Source organism: Panthera leo, chromosome D1 (genome assembly GCF_018350215.1).
Source record: "Panthera leo isolate Ple1 chromosome D1, P.leo_Ple1_pat1.1, whole genome shotgun sequence".
Classification (NCBI taxonomy): domain Eukaryota; kingdom Metazoa; phylum Chordata; class Mammalia; order Carnivora; family Felidae; genus Panthera; species Panthera leo.
The window spans coordinates 107,061,815-107,085,725 of record NC_056688.1 but is presented as its reverse complement, the minus strand read 5'-3'; the positions used below and the strand labels follow the sequence as shown (position 1 = coordinate 107,085,725).

Below are 23,911 nucleotides of genomic sequence, written 5' to 3'. Positions count from 1 at the left end.
AATAAAATACTGTGACGGTGTGCGATTCCCAAGACTAGGTTATGAAACTGGAGACCAAGCTTTTGCCTGAGTCTCTGGAATCGCTCTCTTGGGGAGGAAGCCAGCTGCCATGCTTTCCGGACCCACGAGCAGCACCATGAAGAAGTCCATACGGTGAGGAATTGAGGGCTTTCGCCAACAGCAGGGCACAACTTGCTAACCAAGTGAGTGAGCCACTCTGGAAGACGATTGTCCCACACGGGTCAAGACTTAAGATGACTGAAGCCCCAGCCAACATCTTGATGGCAACCCCATGGGAGATCCCAAGGCCGAATCGCTTAATGAAATCATTCCTGAGATTCTGACTCACAGAAGCTTTGGGGTTCTTCATGATCACACGGCATGCTCCTTATATGACCTTCTGTGTCCAAATTTCCCTTTCTCCTGTTCTTTTTTTTAATAAAAATGTTTTAATGTTTTATTTATTCGAGAGAGACAGAGCATGAGCGAGGGAGGGGCAGAGCGAGAAAAGGACACAGAACCCGAAGCAGGCTCCGGGTTCTGAGCTGTCAGCACAGAGCCCAACGAAGGGCTCGAACTCACAAGCCATGAGGTCATGACCTGAGCCGAAGTCGGACACTTAACTGACTGAGCCACCCAGGCGCTCCTCCCCTTCTTATAAGGACATCAGTCCTGTTGGACGAGTCCTGTTGGACCCTAATGACCTCACTTTAATTTTATTGTGTCTGTAAAGACCCTATCTCCAAATGAGGTTGCATTCTGAGGTACTAGGGGTTAGGACCCGAACACAGGAATTTGGGGGGGGGGGGAAGGCACAATTCAGCCTCTAACACCTGACCCTGTCTTTGGGCTCAAGGTCTTTCTGCCCATAATTCACTCTGTTTCCTGGCCTCTTTCCTTCTCTTTGCCTCCCCCCTACCCATTTTGTGCTCACGGCAGACATTACTAATCCCTCTTGGCATCCTTTCTGCCGAAGCAAAGTGCAGACTCAGAATCCCCTCATCGGCAATCTCCACGCAGTCTGCCCACCTATACGGACTTCGTGGAGGAGGAGACAATGGCCAATAAACACCTGTTGAATGAATGACTCCATACATCTAACCTACAACAGTTCATGACCCACCACTTGTCTGCCTGTTCCAGGTTATCGGTCCCTGCAGACGTTGGGCCCCGTGAGCCTGCTTTCCATCAGGAGCTTCAGCCTTCTTTGGTGGTCTCATCTTGGAAGGTGGGCACCTGGGGGCCATGGCTTCTGGTCCAAAGTCCATGTCTGCTAAGAAGGAGACTTCCCCCACCTCCTACCCCTTCCTCTTTCTTTTGTTTGGAGTTCAGCCAATGAGTATTTCTTTTCTTTTTTAATGTTTATCCATTTTTGAGAGAGAGAGATCAGGGGGATGGGCCGAGAGAGGGGGTAGGGGCAGAAAGAGAGAGAAGGGGACAGAGGATCCGAACTGAGCTCTCTGCTGACAGCAGAGAGCCCGATGTGGGGCTCGAACTCACGAACCCTGAGATCATGACCTGAGCTGAACTGGGACACTCAACTGACAGAGTAATAGAGAGGGTGCTGTATCAGGAGGGGTGGGGGGTGGAGAGTTGCCTCTCCACTCAACAGCCATGCCTCCTTCTTCCTTGCTAACAGAGCCCCACCTCTGTTCAGTTAATGGGTGGAGACCCCTGGATGTCATGTCAGGTGTGTTGGGGCACAACCATGGTGGCTCTGATCCAAGGATGGGAGTCTTTTCCCCAAGGATTGGTTTAAGGAGCACGGGCCTGCTCAGGAATCCCTGGAAAACGTTTTTCTCCCTGATAAAAAAAAAAAAGATGCCAAGGAGAAAACCCTGGCTCTGTGACCCTCCCCGCCCCACTCTGGAAATTGTCCTCCAAGGATGGGATGCTCGGAGTAAGTGTAGCCACTTAGTGATCATGAGGGGAAACCTTTTATTATTTTTTTTAAGTTTATTTATTTATTTATTTATTTAGAGAGCAAGGGAGGGGCAGAGAGAGAGAGAGAGAGAGAGAGAGAGAATTCCAAGCAGTTTTCGTGCTGTCAGCTCAGAGCCTGAGCGGGGGCTCGATCCCATGAACTATGCGATCACGACCTGGGCTGAAATCAAGAGTCGGACGCTTGACTAGCCTGGCCACCCGGACACCCCCATGGGGGGGGGGGGGAACCCTTCTGATGCATGCAAGAGACAGAGCTGAGAGATGAGAGGCACCCGGGGTCGTGGTGACCCCTGAGCCCTGGCGGTGGTGACCACCGACCTCCACACCACCATCAAAAGGCTATTATTCCTCCTTATCAGGGGGAGCAGGCAAAGGCACCTTCACTGAAAGGATGTGGACACAGGGATGTGAAAACAGGCCTCTGGCATCAGCCGGCTTGAGGTCGGTCCCAGCTCTGCCACTTTCAAGCTGGTCATTTCGCGAAGCCTCAGGTCCTAATGAAGATCGTTAGGATACGTATCTCATAGGGTTACTGGGGTGTGTGTGGGGGGGTGTTAGGTGAGGCATTTTGCACACTGTGGGCTGGTACCCGTGAGCATTCATTTGTTTATTCATTTGTTAACGTATTCAACAATAGTTATCAAGCATCTACTAGGTGTTTGTATTGATCTAGGATCTGGGGACACATCTGGAAGCAGATAACAGGCACTCAAATAAGTTGGCTGGTATGTTATCATAAGAAGTTGGCTCTTCCTGGGCCACCTGGGGGGCTCAGGAGGTTAAGCGTGGGACTCTTCATTTCAGCTCAAGCCATGATCTCACGACTCAGGAGTTCGAGCCCCGCATCGGGCTCTGTGCTGATAGCACAGAGCTTGCTTGGGATTCTCTCTCTCTCTCTCTCTCTCTCTCTCTGCCCATCCCTCACTGGAGCTGTATAAATGAATAAACTTCAAAAAATGTTTTGAAAAAAAAAAAAAAAAGGACGTCACCGAGAAACCAGTTTTTTCCATCTCTTTGTGGTGCCCTCCACAGTGTTGGCTTTCCTTGGGCAACCAACGTTGCCTTGGCAGCCAACGGCCAACACTCCTGGCTCAGCTTCTTGGCCTTTGTCCCATATTTCTAACGTGCTGATTGCTCTGCTAGTCCCCTTTCTCAATCAGTCATGGTATTCAGGGTCTTGGGAAAGGCTGACATTGGGGATCGACCCCACAGCACCACGTGGACCCTTAAAAAAGAAAGGCAAAAGGGGCATGGGTGTCAGGAGGTCAGATTTTGAAGCAGAAACGTCATGCTCAGGAGCTTGAACTTAAGCCAAGGGTAACGGGAAGCAGAGGACTGAGTTGATCGGACTGGATTTGAGAAAGATCACCTTGGCTGATGCATGAAGCATACAGGGGAGCGGGAGAGGAGGCTGGGAGGCCAGTTTGCAGGCTGGTTCGGTGATGGGGAGGCCGGCGTGGCCATGACGAAGGGCCATGAGGGACAGAAACTGGAGGCTAATGGATCTGGGAGTGAAGCAGAGAGGAGTTAGGGCAACTCCCCTGTTCTCCTCCGGGTCCCCGTGTGGGAAGGGCAAGCGGGAACGGGGCGGGCAATGCAAATGTGTGGTCAAGAGGCTGAGATCTGTTTTGGACGGGCTGAACGTGAGGTACCTGAGATATCTGAAGGCGGATGTCCAGAAGCCAGTTGGTGGGTTGGATATGGGGGTCCAGAGCCTGGGACGGGGGTAGATGGAGGTTGGAGAGTCCATAGCCCAGGAGTTAAGGATGTGGCCTGGGCCGGAAGCATCAGCAGGAGGCAAGCAGGAGGGGAGCCTGTGGGGAGCTCTCGTCCAGGAGGAGGATGTGCCCTCTCTGCCCAGTCCTGTGCAGAGGTGGCCGGAGACCAGGCCTGCCAAAGGTCCTTTGGGTTTAGAGATAAAAGCCGCCGGTGACCTTGGCAAGAACAATCTGTGCCAGAATGGCAGAGGGTGAAACAGCACTGCGGTGGGTTGGGGAGTGAGTGGGAGGTGAAGACAAGGAGAAAGGGTGTGAACAACTCTTTTCAGACGCCCAGCTTTGAGAGAGAGAGAGAGAGAGAGAGAGAGAGAGAGAGAGAGAGAGAAGGCAGCAGTAGCTTAGCTGAAATGGTAGCTGAAGGTGAATGTGTGTGTGTGTGTGTGTGTGTGTGTGTGTGTGTGTGTGTGTGTGTGTGTGTGTGTGTTGGTGTCTGGGTGTGTGTGGGCGGGTTAGGAATGAGGGACTTAAGCAGGCTGATGTTCTGAGGGATAAGACGGTGTTGAGGGAGGAGAGGTACAGGAGGACCAAGGACTCAGGAGTGTGCGCGTGTGCATTAGTGGAGGTGGAGATGTGGGAGCCTGGGAGTGAGTTGGCCTTGGGGAGGGAAGGTGCAGGTACAATCGGAAGGGAGAGGCAAGGAACTGCATCTCCGGGCGTGAGGGCGGGCCTTGGCCGGGGTTCCTCCCGGATGGCCTCAATTCTTCTGGAAGTGGGAGGCAAGGTCAGGTGCTAAGAGCCTTGCAGCAGGTGGGGTGGTGAGGGATGAGCGTGAGGGGGCAGGAGGGTGCTGGGCGGCTAGGCCAGGAGCCCTGGATGAGCCCTGTCAGGGCAGAGTTGCTTACAGGAGCCAGCTGTCTCAAGGGAGGGGCTGGGCATGGGGCATGCAAATAGGCGGGCTGGGCCAGTGTTTGCAGGGTGGTTGGGGCACCTGGGGCACCAGGTACGGCTCAGCAGATGGTGAGCAGACCTGCTTGGCTGGATCGGAAACAGGCGAGAAGGCCCTCGAGTCCTGGGCTGGGAGAGAAGTTCCAACTTTGCCTGGAAGGCAACTGGGAACCATGGAAGGTTATTGAGCAGGAGCGGGCCATGATCCAAGCAGTATTTAAGATTCTGTATCCAGAGGGACACCTGGCTGGCTCAGTGGGAAGAGCATGCGACTCTTGACCCTGGAGTCGTGGGTTCCAGTCCCACACTGGGTGTAGAGATTACTTAAAAAAAAAAAAAAAGGATCAGGGGTGCCTGGCTGGCTCAGTCGGTAGATCATGACTCTTGATCTCAGGGTTGTAGGTTCAAGCCCCACGTTGGATGTAGACATTACTTAAAAATAAAAAAACCATGGGGCGCCTGGGTGGCGCAGTCGGTTAAGCGTCCGACTTCAGCCAGGTCACGATCTCGCGGTCCGTGAGTTCGAGCCCCGCGTCAGGCTCTGGGCTGATGGCTCGGAGCCTGGAGCCTGTTTCCGATTCTGTGTCTCCCGCTCTCTCTGCCCCTCCCGCGTTCATGCTCTGTCTCTCTCTGTCCCAAAAATAAATAAAAAACGTTGAAACAAAAAAAAAAAAAAACCTTGGGGCGCCTGGGTGGCTCAGTCAATTAAGCACCTGACTTCGGCTCGGGTCATGATCTTGTGGTTCATGAGTTCGACCCCTACATCAGGCTCTGCACTGAAAATGAAGAGCCTGCCTGGGATTCTCTGTTTCCCTCTCTCTCTGCTCCTCCCCGACTTGTGCGTGTGTGTCGTCTCTCTCAAAATAAATAAACCTTGAAAAAGTTTTTTTACTCTTAAAAAAAAACAAATCTGTATCCAGCTGTGTGTGTGTGATGAATTAGAGATCAGACTCAACTCAAGGCAGGAATCTGGAGTGGTTGCTGGGTAAGGCTGAAGGAGGATGTCAGGGCTCACACGCCACAGAGGAAGAGCTTTGAGCTCCAAGGTCAGACCCAGGAGCCCTGGGGGGCAATGGCCTTCAGGTGGTCCACAGAGCATGGGCTGCCTCAGAGCAGAGAGGGGGTTTCCAGCCCTGCTGGGGGGTCCTCGAGAGGGAAACTGGCATTGACGGAGGCTCTAATTACAGTCCGCGAGATGATGTCGGATCCTCCTAATAATCAGAGGTCGGCATTATTGTTCTCTTTGCGAGATGGACGGAGGCTCAAAGAGGCCAAGTATCTCCCCTCAGGCCACACAGCGAGCGAGAAGCGTGGAGCCAGCACTCACTCCGGATCTGAGCTCCCCTGAGCTCCCCGTAGCCTGCGCATTGCTTCAGCACTTTCCCTGCTATTCTGGTCTCCTCTGCCATTTCTCTAGGGGTTTCTGTTCCACCTGACTTTGTTCTGGGAGGTTCTGGGTGGCTCTGGGCCAAGGAGGCTTGCTGGGGATCGGATCTAAAGCTCAGTAACTCCAAATGGCCCGGGGGGGGGGCGGATCTTGATCCCATACACTTACCCCGCCGCCCCCCCCCCACCCCCACCCATGGGCTCCTCCGGGTGCCAGGCTCAGCCTCCCTGGGAGGACATTGATGGCCAGGCTGAGGTGGGACCCCTTGGTCCATGCTGTCACCGCCAGAGGGCGCCGGCTGTCGCCCAGGTGAGAGCCAGGGGAGGCCCCCTTCCTGGCTTCCGGAGAAACAGAGCTGGCTGCAGGGTCTGGAAGCTGCCCCCTCAAGGATCCAGGGAGCTCCTGTCGCCTTCTCGTGTCTCTCTGAACTAAGGTCTTGCCGATTCTTCCTCCCCAGTTCCTGCTTTGCTCAGGGAGTCAGATTTCCTCGGCGTGGGTGTCAGGAAGCCTGGGGTCTCCTTGCTGACCTCCTGCCCGGTTCTGCTCTGCCCTCCCCCAGCACCACTCACAGATGCGCCTGCCTCACTCCCTATACCTCCCTCCTCGCGCGGCCACTGCGCTGAGGCGGTGACAAGCACCAGATTGTCACCTCTGTCACCTTCTCTCAGCTTCTTCACAACCCTGGGTGGGAGTGCGGACCAGTGCAGGGGATTACTGACTGGGCCCAGAGAGGGGGAGGGCAGCACCTGGGGCCACACAGCCTTCCAATGAGTCCCAGGGGGGCTTAGGGAGCCGAGGAGGAATCGAATTCCTGTCGGGGCAGGATTGAAGCGTGGGGGCCCTGGAGGGAGCTCCCCACCCTCCTTCTATGCTGTAGGCCATCTTTTCCATTTCCCCAGCTTGATCTGCCCCCAGGCCTCCAGTCCGGGGAAGCGCCTCCCCCCGAGCTCCCCCAACTGTTCAGCCAGGTTTCGGCTTTGATTCTGCCAACCTCCCTCCCCCACCAGGGGGCCCCTCCCGCCTGCCTTCCTCCTTCCCCGAGCTTAGCCCCTTGGCTGTGGCCACTGAGGGCCTGGCCAGGGTCCCAGGCACCACACCACAGCGGCCAGCCTCGCAGGGCCAGAGCTCGGGACAGTCCCAGTCTGTCTGGCAGGGCTGCGGGTTCAGGATTGGCTGGAGCTGCCCCCGCCTTTGGGAGGAGGGAGATGTGAGGGGAGGCCCGGTGGCTCTCTCAAGGTCACCCTCCTTTTCTCTCCCAGCATCCCTGTTCAACCTTTGTCCCTTCTGCCTCACCTTGAGGTGGGAGGAGGCAAGATGCCCAACACGCAGAGGGCAGAGGAAGCCAGGGAAGAGGAAACTTTTGGGTGGGTGGGGGGGCTCCTGGCGTTTCTTCATTCGGCAAATATTGAGTGCCTACTGGATGCCAGGTACTGAGAACACAGTGAATACAGCGGACACAATCCCTGCCTACAGCCCAGCAGGGAGACAGGAAATAAACAATCACACAAATCATGTAAACTTGTGGCCCTTAGCAGTGTGGCAAAAGCACCAAGCTGGGATTCAGTCTGGCTTCCCCAAGGATCTCAAGGGTGAGGAGTCCTATCTGGCCTAGGAGAGGCTTAGGCAGGCTTCAGGCAGGGCTCATGGGTTTTTGGAGGCCGGTGGTGGTGGTGGTGGTGGTGGGAGGGAGGGAGGGCGGGCGACGCTGAGCAAAGCCTCAGTTTCCTCAACTGGGAAATGCAGGATATAAATGTGTCCCCATCCCGGGGGTGCTGCAAGGCACTGGGCTGTGCCCTGGCCCGCAGCCCTCAAAACGAAGGTTCTGTCATCCTCCCCGAGGAAGGGTGAGTGGGAGCTCATCAGTGAAAATGGCGGGGAGGTGATTCCCAGGGACCAGCGGTTCTCACAAAGCTCAGAGGTGGCCTCAGGGAGGTGAGGGACCCCAGTTCCAGTGCTGTGCTACCGAGCGTGGCCGGTCCCTCCGCCGCCTAAGGCTGGAGGAGAGGAGGGGCTGGTCCCCGGGCTGCCTCTCTGTGTCTCTCCCCTCCCACACCCCCATGTTCCTGGCCACGTGGCACCTCTGCGCCCTGGCCTAGAATGGGGTGGGGGGAGGATGATTCCTGACCTGGAGGCTGGGGGAGCCGGGGAAAAAGTGGGTGGGATTTGGGGTTCCACTGAGATCAGGTCCTGTGGAGCCGTGGCTCCACCCCGCCCCACAGCCCCCGGGCGGCAGGGAGGGGGTGCTGTCTCTTTAAGAGCCTTCAGGCTGCTGGGAGCAGATGGCCAGGCCGGCCGGGGCCCCTTGTCCTTTGTGTGGCTTTGCACAAAAGAGGGGGCCAGCTGGGGAGGGGGCAGCGGCAGCAGGTGGGAGGGTGGGGCCTTGCCCCTCCCCCTCCTAACCCTGCACCACTGCCCCTTGGGGAGGGGGTTGCTCACCAGGAATATGCTTCCCCTCTGGATACTGTGGCCCCCACGGTTGCCCCCAAACTCCTCGGATACTCCTCCCTTGTCATGGCCCACATCCCAGACCGACGCTTCATCGCGCCAGGGCCTAGAGACTGCCCCCCTGCCCCCAACTCCAAGGAATCAACCTCCCCTCCTTGCCCCTACCTCCAGAGCAGAATCCTTCTCTGGCCCTGAGCTCCAGGCTCTAGAGAGAAGTGAGAGCAGAAAGAGATTCTTACGGGAGGGGGGGGGGAGGGGTGCCTGAGAAGGAGGGACACGCCAGTGGCTGGGGGTACCTGGGGCAGCCCTAGAGGAAAGGGACCAAAATAAGCAGGATGCTGAGGCCTGGGGGTGAGGGTCTGGTCCCTCGACCGTAGGTATTAGTACAGAAAGAAGGCAAAGGTGGGGGCAAAGGGGGCCTAACTGAGGCCCTGCCTAATTGCCGGCCGGGTGTGGGCAAGATGGAAGGCTCCATCATAAGAGAGGGCTGTGCACAGGCACAGGGATTGGAGGTGCTGGGCACCTTGCCACTCAGGAGGGTCAGGCTGGGAGCCTCTTTTCATCTTGCGGCAGACCCCCTTAGGTCAGACCTGCCCTTGGTCCATTCATTCTATTCTCCTTTGTGCAGACCTCCCCACCCTGGGGCTCGGTGCCCAATCCATGATTTAAGAGGAGGAAAAAGGCTCCGTAGGTCTGGCCCGAGGTGTGGCGGGCAACGTGGCCGCGGGCTGGGTGGCCCCGTGTGGCCCGACAGCGCCGCAGCCGGGTGGGGTCGTGCCTGACTTGGCCCGGCCGCCCACAGGAGCCCCCCAGGACCGGGCGGCCCCGGCCGGGTCGTGGCCCGACCGCAGGACCCCAGCCGCCTGGCCGCAGGCAGCGGGTGGGGGCGGGGATCCCTGGCTGGGCCCTGGGTTGCTTCTAAATTTAGGAATCTGATTACAGAGTGGCCGAGGAAGGGAAGGGAGAGGAGGGTGCTAGCGCAGGCTCGGCTCAGTCTGGGCACAGCGGGGTGTGCCCGGGTGGAGGTGTGTCTAGGAATCTGGGGCTCCGGATGGGAGGGGCGGCGGGCGGGGGCTTCGGCCTGTGTGCGCTGCAGCACGTGCCCTGGGCGGCGGGGACGGGCACGGGCGCAGCTCGCAGGCTCAGAGCCGCCGCCGGTGTGTGCGCTGGCTCTTTGTGTGCCTGGCAGGGTGGCTGGGTCTGGCTTTGAAAGTCTCTGCCCACCCCCTCCCCCATCTCCGTCTGTGCCGCTCTACCCGCTTCCCGGTCTGTCACTCTGCCCGCGCTTGTCCTGGGGGAGGGGGATGCTGCTCCCAGCTGGGGTGACAGTGAACCCAGTGGGGAGGAGACCCAGCTCCTCCCATTCCCTGCAGTCCAGACCTTCCCCAACACCTCCCACTCCCCAGCCCTCAGCCCCTCATGCCACTGTTTTGGGGTGCGTACTGCAGCACTTAAAAGGGAATTGAGGTGACCCCTGGGGACCCACAGATGCACCAGAAGCCAGGCTTTGGCCCAGTAGCTCTAGGAGGAATTCGTGCCTCGCCTGTCCGGCCTCCCATCCGCTCTGGCCCCCAAGGGCGCAAGAGGGAGGGGGGGGGTCCCCCTTGCGGAAGGGGGGGGCGGGGAGTTCCTTGGCAGGAAGGGAAATGGAAGGAAAAGCTGGGCTCCACCCGGGCGGGCGGGCAGGCGGCCTCAGGGCCCCCGGGGCAGGCGGCAGTAACCCGAGCCCACTGGTGTGCGGGGCCGGTGTGCGCGTGGGTGGAGCTGACCCCCCGGCTACTCCCGGGGGGCAGCGGGGTCTCCCCCCCAGGGGCAAGTCAGGGAGCCCCGGGGGCCCGCGGAGGGAAGCGCTCTCCACCCTGGTCCTGACCCCACCCCCTGGAGGTCTAGCCCCGGCCCCCAGGCCCCGCCCCCCGGGCCCTCCCTCCCACCCCAGGGCCAGATGTTCAGCTGGCGGAGGCATCGGCTGGGGGAGGGGTGCTGAGGCCGCAGCCGGCACTACTTCCCTGCCAGCAGCTTCATTGTGTGCGCGAGGAGCGAGCGGCGGCGGAGAGCGGGCGAGCGAGCAGCAGCCCGAGCGCGGCGGGGAGAGCGAGCGCGCCGGGGAGGGTGCGAGGCGGCGCCCGCGGCTGCGCTCCGCCCGCCTCCCGGCAACTCTGCCCAGCGCGGCGCGCCGTGCGCGCCGTCCCGCCGCCGCCGCCGCCGCCGCCGCCACCACCGCCGGGGCCCCGCCGCCTGCCGTCGCGGGCAGGGGTCTGGTCGGGACGGGGGTCCCCGCCTGGGGACTGGGGCATCCCGGTGCAGCCGGGAGGCGTGCAGCCCGCGGGGGGCGCCACTTGCGCCGCAGCGCCCGCCCGCTCAACTGCGTGGGCGGGAGGGCGGTGGGGCTCGGAGGCGCCCCAGAAGCCGGGCGCCCCGACTTCTCCGAGGGAGCCCCAATCCCGTGGAGCGTACAGAGCGAGCGCGCCCCAGCCGCACCGGACCTTGCGCTCATCCCCCGCGTACCCCACTTCTGCACAAACTTTTCTGACGCCCTCGCCCGTGGGGGTCGCGGCGAGCGCTGAGCTGTCCGCAGGGCTCCCGCCCGGCCGGACCCTAGCCACGCTGACCTCCTGCCTCTCGTAGCCTCAGTGGCGACCTCTCCAGGCCGGGCCGGGCACGGCACTCGAGGCGAGCGCGGCAACCACCGCGGCTCTCCGAAGGCTCCCGCGCCCCCCGGGGCAGCTGGGCGGGGTAATGCCCTCCGTGATGGAGAAGCCGAGCGCGGGCTCCGGGATCCTGTCCCGCAGCCGGGCCAAGACGGCGCCCAACGGCGGGCAGCCGCACTCGGAGGATGACAGCAGCGAGGAGGAGCACTCGCACGGTGAGCCCGGCGGCCTAGGGTTAAAGGTGCACCGGCACCGGGGACGCGAGTGGGGCGGGGGGAGTGTTGCTGACCACGGGGGTTTTAGACTGATGGCTCCTGCCTTCCAGGACTGGAGCCTCTGTCTTGCTTCTTCCCCCAGCCTGGGGGCTGCGGGCACTGGGAATCCGGAGGCTGGGCCCCTAGCTGCCAAGGAGGCGGTCCTGCCCACCCCCGCCCTGCCCTCAGTCTCTGAAGGACTCAGGCGGCCCTCCTCTCCACAGTTTGGGCTGCTCATACCTTGCTACCTTGTAGGGGACTGAGGTCTGGCTGGGGCAGGGGCTGGAAAGACACTTCCACACCGAGCTGTGAGGCTCATGGGGTGGGGAGGAGCTTTGGATTCCCTGCAGGGCTATGGTCCAGGTCTAGGGGCAGCACCCGCCTCCCCCCCCCCCCCCCCCAGCCAGAACAAAGGGCTCTGCTTGGCCTGGGCTCTAAACTGGCCCCTTGTCCTGGCACCCCCCCCATCTCTGCCGCCCCCGCCCCCCCCCTCCTCCCATGGGTTATGACTAGGCAGGGTCTCTCCGTCTTCCAGTTTCTTCTGTGGCTGAGGGCAACTGAGGGGGCAGATCAGGGAAAAGTGAGCCTTCTGGAAGGTGGGGGCCCTGAATGGTCAGGAAGGAGAACCCCAGGGCAGCCACCACCCCTGCCACATCCTCCTGTCCTCCCTCCCTGGAGTCCTGACTGTCTCCCCTGGCTCCGCAGACAGCATGATCCGCGTTGGAACCAATTACCAGGCCGTAATTCCGGAGTGCAAGCCTGGTGAGTGGCAGGACAGGCTGCAAAGGGAGGGGAGCGGAGGGCCCATGGCTTGGCCCTGAGCCTCACCTGGGGGAGCCCTTGGCTGGTGCCCGCTGGAAGGACAGGCCAGCGGGCGGGCGGGGGTGGGTGGCCCATGGCATGCTTGGTTTTCCTGCTCTGCCTTCCTGTCTGGGTCTCTGCTCCTCCTTCCCTTCTGGGCCTCACCTCACAGGCCCCATTCCTCTGCCACCCTCTGGCTGTGGGTCCAGGCCAGTGCCACCAGGCTGATCCTTCTTGCGCCCATCTTTCAGAGAGCCCTGCACGCTACAGCAACAAGGAACTGAAGGGGATGCTGGTGTGGTCGCCCAACCACTGCGTGTCAGATGCCAAACGTGAGTGGGGCAGGATCCTGGTTCGTTTGCATCCCTGGGAGCCGGGGGCTTGGGTTCATGCCATTTGGTGGCCGGCTCTTCTCCCAAGTGGGCTGGAGGCTGAGGTGTGTGGGTTCAGCCCCTTCCCTGGGGCTCAGGCTCCGGGGCCTAGCCCCATCTGGGCGGGCTCGGGTCAGGAGGTGTAACCCTTTCTCCAATACCGGGCCCCTCCCACCCCCGCAGTTGACAAGTACATTGCGATGGCCAAGGAGAAGCACGGCTACAACATTGAGCAGGTGAGCCTCGGCCCCATAGGGATTCGGGCGGTGGGGACGGGACGGTGCCGGGCGCAGCTGAGCCCGAGTCGTTCCCTCTCCCGGGCCAGGCGCTGGGCATGCTCTTGTGGCATAAGCACGATGTAGAGAAGTCACTGGCCGACCTGGCCAACTTCACCCCGTTCCCTGACGAGTGGACTGTGGAGGACAAGGTGCTGTTTGAACAGGCCTTTGGCTTCCATGGCAAATGCTTCCAGCGGATCCAGCAGATGGTAAAAGCCCATTCCCCTTTGCCAGCGTTCCTTAGCCCCTCCGTTCTGACGAGCCCGCCCGGGGCCCAGGGTCCTGGGTGGGTCCCAGCCCCTGGCATTGCCCTTCCAGCTGCCTGACAAGCTGATCCCTAGTCTGGTAAAGTATTACTATTCGTGGAAGAAGACCCGCAGCCGGACCAGCGTGATGGACAGACAGGCTCGGCGGCTGGGGGGCCGAAAAGACAAAGAAGACAGGTGGGGGCCCTGGGGGCCCAGGGGCGGGGCAAGCTGAGCTCTGGGGGCCCTGGCCTCTGCCTCACTCCCTCCTTGGTCCCTGTGTCAACAGTGATGAGCTTGAAGAGGGACGAGGAGCCGTGAGTGAGGGGGAGCCAGATGCTGGAGACCCCAAGAGAGAGGTGAGCCCCCCCCCCCCAAGCTGGTCTGGCCCTGCCCATGCGCCCGCCTCGTCCTTGGGCTCCTCACCACCCACCCCTCTCCTTTCCCTGGCAGCCTCTGCCCTCTCGGCCCCTGAATACCCGCCCAGGCCCTGGGAAGAAGGAGGCCCAGGGGTCTCAGTACCGCCACCACCCGCTGCGAACCCGGCGTCGCCCACCCAAGGGCATGTACCTGAGCCCCGAGGGCCTCACCGCTGTGTCAGGAAGCCCAGACCTTGCCAACCTCACGCTTCGAGGCCTCGACTCGCAGCTCATCTCCCTCAAGCGCCAGGTGAGGGCCTGAGGAAAGAAGGGGCCCCGCGGACCGGGCCGCGGGCAGCAGGGAAGTACGTTGCGGGGACGGCTGAGGCGGAAGGTGTGTGGTGTGCACGCGCCGAGCCTGCCTCTGCCCCACCTCTTAGACGTCTGAGTCACGGCGGCGTTCTCTTCTGGATCTTTTATAGAAACTGGTCTGCGAGCGGGGGAGAACCCGGGCGCCTCCCCTACTGAGCTGTTGTGAGGGAGGAGCGAGCTGGAAGGGGGGGGGGGGGCGGCCACGAGCTGTGTTGGGAAGCAGAGCCGTGGTGAGGGTTGGTACCGGTGGCCTTTCTGGCAGGAGAGTTTGAGGTGTCGCCTCTTGACCTTTTCAGGTGCAAAGCATGAAGCAGACCAATAGCGGCCTCCGCCAGGCGCTGGAGGGTGGCATCGATCCACTGCGCCCCCCTGAGGTAAGGTGGCTTCGGGTGTGGGTGAGGGAGGGGCTTGCCCCCCCCACCTCCCCCACCCCCCCACCTCCCCCATCTTGCGGAGCAGAAAGGGGAGATGGCCTCGGAGGGCAGGGCCTCTGTTGCCATAACGTCCAGTCTAGAGGATATATTCTCTGCTCTCCAGGCCAACACCAAGTTCAACTCCCGCTGGACCACGGATGAGCAGCTCTTGGCCGTGCAAGGTGGGTTAGACCGGGGGGAGCGCGGAGAGCGCCGGGAATCTCTCCCCAGCCTCCGAGGAGGAGCCGGGGCAGCGGGGAAGGGTCAGGGAAGGAGCTCGTTCTGAGGGGCGCTCACGCTCTGCTGCCCTTTTGACCCTCGCAGCCATCCGTAGGTACGGCAAAGACTTCGGGGCTATAGCCGAGGTGATCGGGAACAAGACTCTGACCCAGGTGAAGACGTTCTTCGTGAGCTACCGGCGCCGCTTCAACCTGGAGGAGGTGCTGCAGGAGTGGGAGGCCGAGCAGGACGGGGCGCCCGGAGCCCCAGTCCCCATGGAGGAGTCGAGGAGAGGGGCCCCCTTGCCAGCCCCAGCCCTGGAGGAAGACGACGAGGTGAGAGCGGGCGGAAGGAGCCCTTCCGGGAAGAGAGGAGAGGAGCCGGCTCCGTCTTTGGACGGGGACGAGGGCACGCTCGAGTCCGTTTCCCTTCTCTCCCCTCACAGGTGCAGATCACGTCCGTGTCGACGTCCGTGCCCCGATCGCTACCTCCCGTGCCGCCCCCTCCTCCGCCTCCCACCTCGCTGTCCCAGCCGCCCCCGCTGCTGAGGCCACCTCTGCCTACGGCTCCCACTCTGCTCCGCCAGCCACCCCCGCTCCAGCAGGGCCGTTTCCTCCAGCCCCGGCTGGCCCCCAACCAGCCCCCACCACCTCTCATCCGCCCGGCTCTGGCTGCCTCCCGCCACAGTGCCCGCCCCGGCCCTCAGCCCCCACCCACCCTGATTGGAGCCCCGCTGGAGCCTCCGGCACCGTCACTCTGAGCCCCGCGGCCCTCCACCCGCCAGAGGCTCCAGAACCCCGTGGCTGGCCGTCCTCGGACACCTCTGGCTTCACCGAGGACAGAAGGGACTAGAGCCCTTGGCCAGGTCTTTCGAAGACCCGGAGCTGCCAGCGGGCACAGTCTGGACCTCTGGGTTCTGCACTTGTTTCTGGCAGCTGAGGCTCCACCCCCCCGCCCGAGCCTGGGGCGGGGACTCGGGGGCCTTCTGAACCGGCCGGAGGGTACTTTTCTCTTCCTGGCTGGGGCTGGAATGGCTGCCTCCTAGTCTGCTGGGGCTGGGCCTTTGGGCCTTGGCCTTCGTGTAGAGGGGGTAGTGACCTTAGCTTGGGGGATGGGGGAGTGGACAGTGTAGGGGCTGTTCTTCCTCTTTCCTTTCTTTTAGCAATAAGTCAGGGTGAGGTGGGGAGGGGGCCGTAGGGGGGAGGCGGGCAGAGGTTCCTTGGGGCCTCAGTGTGGCCGAACTGGATGGGCAGCTCTCCTGTCTTCCGGAGCTTGCTGGGAAGTGCCATGGAGCTCTGAAGGTGCCCGCTATACCCGCTGCCCAAAAGCCTAGAGAAAGGAGGGCCGGGGACATATGCAGACATGGGTTTATTTTTCAATGTTTTTAAAAAATAAATAAAATCTTCCAAGTTCACTCAGTGTTCTCTCTTTTGCCCTTGAGGTCCCTGGGCTTTGCTTCCTGTCTGTGCCCCGAGGGTGGGAGGGAGCAGCCACCCAGCACTGGCCTCCCCCAGGCCTCAGACAGGAATCCATTCTGTCCTGCAAGGCTGGCGGGCTGGGCCACATCTTGCCCATGGGGACTGGGTCCCTGCCCGGTTGGGAGAAGAAACAGAAGGAGGCAGCTCAGATTCCAAACATTCTCTTTATTACGTGTTTGATCCAGAGGAGAAACTAAGTGCGGGTGGGGGGGGGGGCGGGTCGGGAGGGGCCACCTTGCCTGGGAGGCCCCCCCCACGGGCCACCACCCTCTCTGGGAGCCAAGCCATGCCCTCCAGGCCCCTCAGAAGAGCACCCGGGCTGTTCCACTGGGCAGGAGGGATGGGGAGGGAGGAAGAGAGGGAAGAAGGGGGGGGGGGGAGCCCTTGGTCGGAGCCTGAGCCCGAGCCCACAGAGCCTGCAGTCGGGGCCTGGGGTAGGAGGGCTGAGGTTGGCTAGGCCCCTTCCTGGGACCCAAGGGCTCGCCTTGCCGCGGAGCCTGGGCTGGGAACAGGGGGGTGATGTGTAGGGGTGGAGTCATCATAAATCAAAAAAAGAAAAAAATAAAATAATAAAATAAAAAATAAAACCCATCACAAAAAAAAAATGTACAACTCAGGTGAGGGTGGGGGCAGCCTCGACGGGACCCCCTCCCCCAACTTCTCAGGAACAGAAACAGCAGAGAAATAAATTAAGGGATGCGGCGGCCGCCACCAGCCAAGCGCCCATGACCAGCCACTCCCACACTGGCCGAGGAGGTTAGCAAGCTGGGAGTCACTAGGCCTGTCTGTCCCCCCACCCCCTGGAGGGCAGATGCTCCCGGCCCTGCTGCCCTATCCAGCCTCCAGCCAGCGGGCCCGTGGAGGCCCTGGGCAGTGTCTCCTGAGAGGAGGGGCGACAGTGTCAGGAAGAAAAGGCAAGGCCGAGATGAGTGGTGAGGGGGAGTCACTGCTATGGAACTAGCTGGTGCCCAGATTAATGCCAATGAAGGGGCAGGGGAGAGGAACGGCGAGGGGCTGTGCTTTCAGACAAAGGCTCTCCCCTGGTGGAGAGTGCCCAGCATCCCTGTTCCGGAGACTAGCAGCCCAGGCGGCCCCCTGGGGGCCGAGGAGCCCATCTGCCCTGCAGTCCCCTCCCCTCTCCCGGCCCCGGGGTCAGCCCCGCCTTCTACCCAGGAGGGGTGGGAGAAGATGGCACAGACTTTTGAGGAGGGGAACAAAAGTCCCCACAGCAGCTTGTGGAAGGAAATGCCCGGCTCTGGGGAAGGAGGGGCAGAGGATACAGTGTGGAGGGGGCCGGGCCCCGGGGCCGCGCCTGCCAGCCCGGAGCTGCCGCCGCCCCCCACCCCCCAACTTCAGGGCTGCGCAGCGCCCCGCCCCCAGCCCCCCGGTCCCCGGCCCGGCCGTCCGGGCCTCCAGCCCTGGGGCCCGAGGTCAGGGGAAGGCCACCTCTGGTGGTTTGCTTGGAGGGGAAGGAGGGAAGGAGAGGGGAGAAGCCCAAAGTGGGCCTGGCGGAGGGCCTGACGGGGAGCTCCACCACTCTTGCCTGAGAGTGTTCCAGCCCTGAGCCACCCTCCCGGGAAACCCCACAGATCCAGTCTCAACTGTCCCGATGGGGCGGGGAGGAAAGGTGGCCGCTGGGATTTTTTTTTTTTTTTTCTTTTTTCTTTTTGGTAATAAAAAATTTCTTGGTTTAGGCGAAATACTCTGTGCAACCGCAGTACCGAGGGGGAGCCCCGCCCCCCCAGCCCTCCCCCCCCTTCCTTGGCCTCCTGTGGGGGAGAGGGGGGAAGGGGGGGGACTTTCTGGGCAGGGGCAAACGTTGGGGGGCAAGAACCGTCTCCCGTCCCCCCCAAACATGGAAGAAGAAAAAAAAAAAAAACCCAACCGAGGAGGGCGGGAGGGGAGAAGCGCCAGCAGGGGGAGACAGACCAATCCATCTCTGCAGTCTCGCCCAGGTGGGTCGGAGCCCGGCCCCAGCAGCTACGTCCAGCTGGCCCGCCTCCGTCGCCCCCCACTCCCGGCAGCCTGTTAAAGCTTGAGCTCGTTGGCTATTTTGGAGGCAATGTTTTTGAAGGCCATGGAGGTGCCCGATATCCGCTTAAATCGCACGCCGTTGAGAGACAGCCGCGGCAGTTTGCACACCTCCATCTCCCACTGCACGAAGTTCTCGTGGCCCGGCGTGCCGTGCATGCACAGCAGCATGTACTTCTCGTGCAGCTCGCTCTGGCAGCTGTTTGCGTCCAGCACCTTGCGGATCTCCCGCATCATCTCATTGGGCTCCATGGAGCTCGTGGTCTTCATACTCCACGTGAAGCGTAGCGAGCGCGGCTTGGCCTCCCGAAACTCCTCCTTTTCTTTGTCAGTGCCTCCGCCGCCCACCACGTGAGGTCTGCGGAGAGGGCAGAGGCGGGGGTGGGGGGGGGGTGGGGTGTCAGGCCCCGGGCCGAGGCACCCCACCCACGGGAGAGCCACCCTGGCAGATGGGCCCGGAGACCAGACAGGAGAGCGGGAGGGTGGCCCGGAGGCGACAATGACAATGCTGGAAGAGGGAGCGGCAGACCTGGTGGGGGGGGGGGGGGAAGCAGAGGGAGGGTGAGAGGGGTGGGCGGTTTTGCCACCTGCATCTCTCTCTCAGGGAGGGCGGAGAAGGTGAGGAGAAGCCAGGCCCCGGCAGGGGACGGGAGGGCGCCAGTTCCATGCTTTTCTCGGAAGAGGGGAGGGTCAGGGGAAAAAAGGGGAGCACGTGCTCAACAGCCCTGAGCGGTTCGCAGACTGTGGACAGAGAGTAGCGGCTGGCCACAAAGGTGAGCCGGGCGGTGGGGAGGAATCTGTAGCCCCAGCCGCCCAGCCTAGGGGTCCTGCTTCCAGAATACATCAGCTGGGGTGTGGGGATTCTCTGAGGAAAGGGAGGTCCCAAGAGGGTGGGGACCGGGCAGAACCACTGGAGGAAGAGCCAGGTGGCAGAAGGAAGACAGGAGCAGGAGGCTCGTGGCAAGCCCGGTGGCCCGGGCAGGGCCGGTGCTGGCTCCGGCCCTCTCACCTGAGCGTCTCCACTCGGTCTTTGCTTTCAGGTTCATTCAGGTTCCTCAAAAAACAGAGCGAGGGAGAGTTTAGTGCTGGGACCTCTCGCTCCTTCCGCCGCCGCAGACCCAGGCGAGGGTGGGTCTGGTGAGGCGCCGCCGGTGGGTGAGCGGGACCCGAGCCCGAAGGCCACTCGCCCGTCACCTGGCAGGCCAACACGGCTCTGCAGCACCTCACACTGGCGGCTCGCCTGTCCCTTTCCGGCAGGGAGCCCGGCACATGGGGCCTGTGCCCCCCCACGCTCCCAGAGCTCTGTGCTGGGGAGAAGGAGCCTCTGCTCCAGGGAGGGAGGGGGGTGTGGATGTGCAGACACACGCATGGGGCACAAGCCACAGCATGAGGCAGCTCCCCCGCCAGCCCACAGCCAGGGCCTCACGCTGTGAACGGGTCTTCAACATCAGCATACCCAGGCCCCAGAGCCCTGGTCCTCTCGAAGGGAAGGGGCCGGGCTGGGGGGAGGGGGGGGAGGGAGGGTAGACAGAAGCCTCTCCCGGGAGGCTCAAAGAGCCAAGAGCTGGAACTGCCTGGGGATGGGTGCCTGGGGAAGGGGAGGGGGAGAAGGGCCCGAGGCAGGCCGTGGACAAGCCCGCCTCCCCCATTCTTTTATGACTCCCCTGCCTGCCAGGCTGCCAGGCCATCTGCTTGTACAGAACGGAGGAGAGAGGGCAGGGCAGGGCCAGCACCTCGGGAGGGTGGGTGGGGAAGAGGTCTGGCCCCGCTGAGCGGCTTCTCCAGCTCCTGGCGGGAAGATGGGTGCCTGGAGCCGGGACACTGGGGACTGCAGAGGCGGGCAGGGATGTGAGGAGGATGAGAGAGAGCGGCAGCGGCACACGGAAAAGGAACACGAAGACACAACAGACACACGAATGCACACCAGCGCGCTGCGAGCGGGGAGCCCGGGCTGTGCAGGGGAAGGAGCCTGCTGCTCTCCCCAGCCCCACCTGGTTCCTGCCCTGTGGGTGGAGGCGCCCTGTCACCGGGGCCTGTGAGTCAACAGCTAGCCATGCAGTGAAGAGCTGGGTGGGGAGCAGTGGGTGGAAAGGGGAAAGCCTAAAGACCCCGTCTTGGCATTAGTCAGTTGGGTCACCAACGTGCCTGCCGGTGTCCTAGCCCCAGCACGGGGCCTGGGCCGACAGCCTTGGGGAACCAGTGCTCCCGACCCGGCCCTTGGGTCTTCAGTTGGGTATCTGGCCCACCCAGGCCTCCAGAGAGGATGAGGACGGGGCCAGAGGGTGGTGGCCCAGCCAGGATCCAGTCTAGGAAGGGAGATGTCTGAGGGAGGGGGCGGGATCTCCCACTGTTTTGCCAGGACTATGGGGTAGGTGGCTCCCGCCCCAGAACATCCCGGCCCCCGGCTCTCTGGAAGCCATTGTCCTCATCCGGAGAACACAGCCCAGAAGACAGGTGGCCTGATTCGTCCAGATACGTCCTGCTGGAGGCAGGAGGTGTGCTGGGTGGTGGTGGGGTGGGGGGCTAGTTCTAACAGGAGCTGCCAGAAGGGGGTGCCGTGCCCACTCGTGAGGCAAAGGCTCCTTGGGCCTGGAAGCATCACGCTGGAGCCTTAGGACGCCGGCGTCCCTGTAGTACTTCCGAAGTCCTGCTATCCACAGGACGGGGGCAAGAGGTCACACAGCCCTGAAGTTCAGGGGACCAGAGAAGGGGAAAGACCAGGAGACCCAGAATGAGGCACCATCCCAGATGCACTTGCAACCGTCGTGGAGCTTCTTCACAGCGCATGCACAGACAGGGGGAAGGGCCAGGAAAGGAACCCAATGCTTGCGACCGAAACCCAAACCTGGGGTGGGGATGAGGAGACAATCTTAAAGGGAGAATTCCCTGAGAAGATCCCCCTTGCCTGTGGACAGGCTCCTCATTTGCAAAGCCATCTGCCCCGAGCGGCCACCCAGTCAGAGGCGGTCTTCATCCCTTTAAGATGGCAGAGAGAGGGCCACACAGACGTGGTTAGCAGACGGAAGAGGGAGCAAGAGCCAGAAAAGGGGAGTTAATGACGGAGGCAGGACACGGGACGCAGACACACACACACACACACACACACACACACACAGCGGGCTGAACGCCTACCTTCTGGCAAACCTGAAAGACAGATTTCTAAAAAAACAAACAAAAAAAGACAAAATAAAAAAAGAAATAAAAAAAAAAAAACCAACAAGACAGTATGTGGATAAGCAGGTGGGGAGTGGGCTTTACAGGTTCAACGGTCACCCCATTTGTGGAAGAGCCGCTCAGCGAGACGAGAGTCCTAGACACCGGGACCTGCCCCCGTCCCGCCCCGCCGCCCTGCATTCCAAGGCTGGAAAGGGGCACGGTTCCTGGCTGCTCCAGCTGAGCTGACTGAAGTGCACCAGGAAGGGCAGCAAGCCTGCTCTCCCCAAGCCCGCTGCTGCTTCTGGAGCTACCCTGAGGTGGGAGGGCAAACGGAGGGATGGAGACAGATAGCAGATAGCGTCCTGCCGGGCAGGATTGCTGGCTGCACCGTAAGCATCACAGCTGTCTCTCTGGGGCAGCTGGGGACCTGGGGACCAGCTGAGAGACCTCATGAAGAGAACTCTCCCCCGCCCCCCGCCCTTGCTGCTCAGGAAAGCCTCAGCACAGTGGGCTGCGAGGGAGGAGGCCACCAGGCCCTCACCAGCTACTTCACTTCTGGCCTTCTTCCTGGTGAGCCCGGGGCAGAAAGACGAGGCTGGGGCAGAGGGTGCAAACTTAACCAGCTGAGTGGGGGGAAAGGAGGTCAGAGGGGGCGAGACGAAGGACCCGGAAACACTCTCCTTGCCGGCCCAGCCTGGCTCAGGCCTCATGACTTTGCAGCTGCGTCACCAAATATAAGTTTCCATGGGAACCCAGGAGAGAAGAGGGGGGCTTTTATTTTAGCATCTGAGTTCACACTCTCCTAGAGAGGAGGCGGCATTGGCCATCTGCTCTTGGGGCCAGAGAACGAGGGGTGTGTATAGGAGTTGGGGAGAGCCTGAGAAGGATGGACGGGTCTGGGATCATGAGGTGCTGACAAAGACCCAACTTCTTAGGCTTTCCTTAAGGCCTCTTCTAACCCCAGGACCCAAGCTTAGTGCCGAGTCCCCACCCCCACTCCCAGGCAGGTAGGAAGACCTGGCCTCATTCTCTCTGCCACCCTAAGCCCCCGACTCACCTGCGTACAAACTTGGAAGTGAATTTGCTAAAGATGCTCCCCGAGGCCCCCCGCCGGCCCTGGCTGTTGCCAGAGGGAGACGCTGGGGTCACACCGTAGGGCAAATTCTGCTGGTCCCGCACCTGCCGGAGCTGCCCAGCGTGGAAGGTGCTTCGACTGGACACGCCCCGGGGGAAATTAGTTCGGTCTGGGGCTCCACCACTGCTGCTGATGTTGTGGGCGGAGGGGGAGGCGACAGGGACACGCTGGGGGGCCGTGCTGTGGGAAGAGAGGTGGGGGTGGGGGAAATGCATCAGGGCACAAGAACGTCATCACCACCGAGCACTTGTGGCATCCTGGGGTGGGAACAGGGGAGGGGGACGCTGGGGCAGAGGCAGCCATCACGGAGGACACAGAAGGAAGGGGTGTGACCACTGAGGACACCAGAAAGGAGGACATCTGGGTGGAGGTGGGAGGAGATGGTTTGGGGGAGGGAGGGAGGCAAGGGAGGATACGTGTGTGGAGAGCAGAACAGGCGGGACAGAAGAGGCTCCTTGGGAGCTAGGCACACTGGAGCCTCAAGGGGACAATGTCGACCAACCCTCAAGGATTTGAATCCCTTTGATGCTGACTGTCCCTGGGGTCCTAAGGAAGTCCAGGAAGGCTCAGAACAAAAAGGCTTCCTTCTGGAGCCTCGGGACGGCTTCTTGCATATCTGTTCTGAGAGGGAGAACTGGAGGAAAAGAGGGGCATTAAGCTATTTTTTTGTTCCCTCTACTTCCTGACTGCAGGGGACAGAGCCATTGCTTGTGGCTAAGATGCCAAAAACAGAGCAGGACCCCCGGGGAGCGGGGAGAACTCGTTGGGGGGGGGGGGGCGGGGGGGGGGGGCAGGCTGAGGGCACCAGGTGCGCCAGGTGCCCCAGCACACTTGCCTGGGCCGCGGCACCTCACAGTTACTGTCCGTGGGGGGCAGCCCAGTGGCCTTGTTGGGGTGCACGGAGGCCGACATGGATTTCTGGTGCTGGCGGGGCCGGGCCGCAGAGACTGCGGCGGAAGCAGAAGCCGTGGAGGCCCGGGACCCTGGCATGGTTAGGCTAGGAGACAAAAGCAGCGAAGAGGCCTGGGTTAGGGGTGGGTGGGGGCAGGAGGCTCAGGTTAGGAAGCAAGGGCAGGGCAGCAAGGGCCAGAGCCGGGGAGCCTCGGCAGGATGCAGGTCAGGTCTGGGGAGCAGCAATGGGACTCAAGTCAGAGACCAGGAAAGCGGGGCTGGGAAGCGGAGCACCGGGGGTGAGGAAAACGAGGCCAAAACCCGGGGGGAGGAAAACAAAAGTGCAGAAAAGCCGACGGGATGGAACTGCCTCTGGGTTGCACTGGTCCCCTAGGAACTCTAAGAACAAGGATGTTTTGTCGACAGAAAGAGCAGGGTGTTGGGGAATTTTCATTAAGCTCGGAAGAGGAGGAGCCAAGAATGCAACACACCAAGAGATGCTGACGGCCAAGGCTAGGGGACCTCTGTTCTCACGGGCACAGCCGGGGTCACCCTCAACACGTATGCCCCTCAGGTGGGGCATCTCTCGGTTCTGCCCTGAGCTGGGGCCACCAAACCAAAGCCTCAGGCACTGGGGCCTAGAGGAGCGCCGTTGCTGTGCCCTGGCTGCAGTCAAGAAGCCCGAAGGTGGGCGTGCCTGGCTGGCTCAGTCGCAAAAGCGTGCACCTCTGGATCTCAGGGCCGTGAGTTCGAGCCCCACGCTGGGTGCCAACATTGCTTAAATAAAATAAATAAATAAATAAATAAATAAATAAATAAAT

The 23,911-nt window shown here is 61.5% G+C and overlaps 2 protein-coding genes across 12 annotated transcripts in view; one reads left to right on the top strand and one right to left on the bottom strand.

The window, feature by feature from the left end:
• The first annotated feature begins 10,680 nt into the window (after positions 1 to 10,680).
• On the top strand, positions 10,681 to 15,813 carry RCOR2 (REST corepressor 2). Of its 2 annotated transcripts, XM_042905759.1 has the most exons (12): positions 10,681 to 11,302; positions 12,047 to 12,103; positions 12,394 to 12,474; positions 12,697 to 12,749; positions 12,839 to 13,000; positions 13,110 to 13,234; positions 13,326 to 13,395; positions 13,490 to 13,705; positions 14,064 to 14,141; positions 14,305 to 14,362; positions 14,505 to 14,734; positions 14,845 to 15,248. In XM_042905759.1, exons 1-12 carry the CDS (start codon positions 11,176 to 11,178, stop codon positions 15,157 to 15,159), a joined length of 1,572 nt encoding a protein of 523 aa, XP_042761693.1. In that variant the 5' UTR covers positions 10,681 to 11,175; the 3' UTR covers positions 15,160 to 15,248. The 2 variants fall into 2 exon arrangements, with proteins under 2 accessions (XP_042761693.1, XP_042761694.1); XM_042905760.1 differs by lacking the exon at positions 14,505 to 14,734 and having other exon boundaries at positions 14,845 to 15,813.
• A 1,427-nt stretch (positions 15,814 to 17,240) lies between these two features.
• MARK2 (microtubule affinity regulating kinase 2) overlaps positions 17,241 to 23,911 on the bottom strand; it is a 56,855-nt gene continuing 50,184 nt past the window's right edge. For 3 of the 10 annotated variants that reach the window (XM_042905749.1, XM_042905750.1, XM_042905758.1), the window contains exons 15-19: positions 23,035 to 23,196; positions 22,122 to 22,379; positions 21,041 to 21,067; positions 18,918 to 18,962; positions 17,241 to 18,266 (exon numbers count right to left, since the gene is read on the bottom strand). In XM_042905749.1, coding sequence (XP_042761683.1) covers positions 17,906 to 18,266; positions 18,918 to 18,962; positions 21,041 to 21,067; positions 22,122 to 22,379; positions 23,035 to 23,196 — 853 coding nt within the window. In that variant the 3' untranslated portion in view covers positions 17,241 to 17,905. The remainder of the gene's footprint in view (positions 18,267 to 18,917; positions 18,963 to 21,040; positions 21,068 to 22,121; positions 22,380 to 23,034; positions 23,197 to 23,911) is intronic. The other 7 variants (XM_042905752.1, XM_042905751.1, XM_042905754.1 and 4 more) reach the window with 7 other exon arrangements.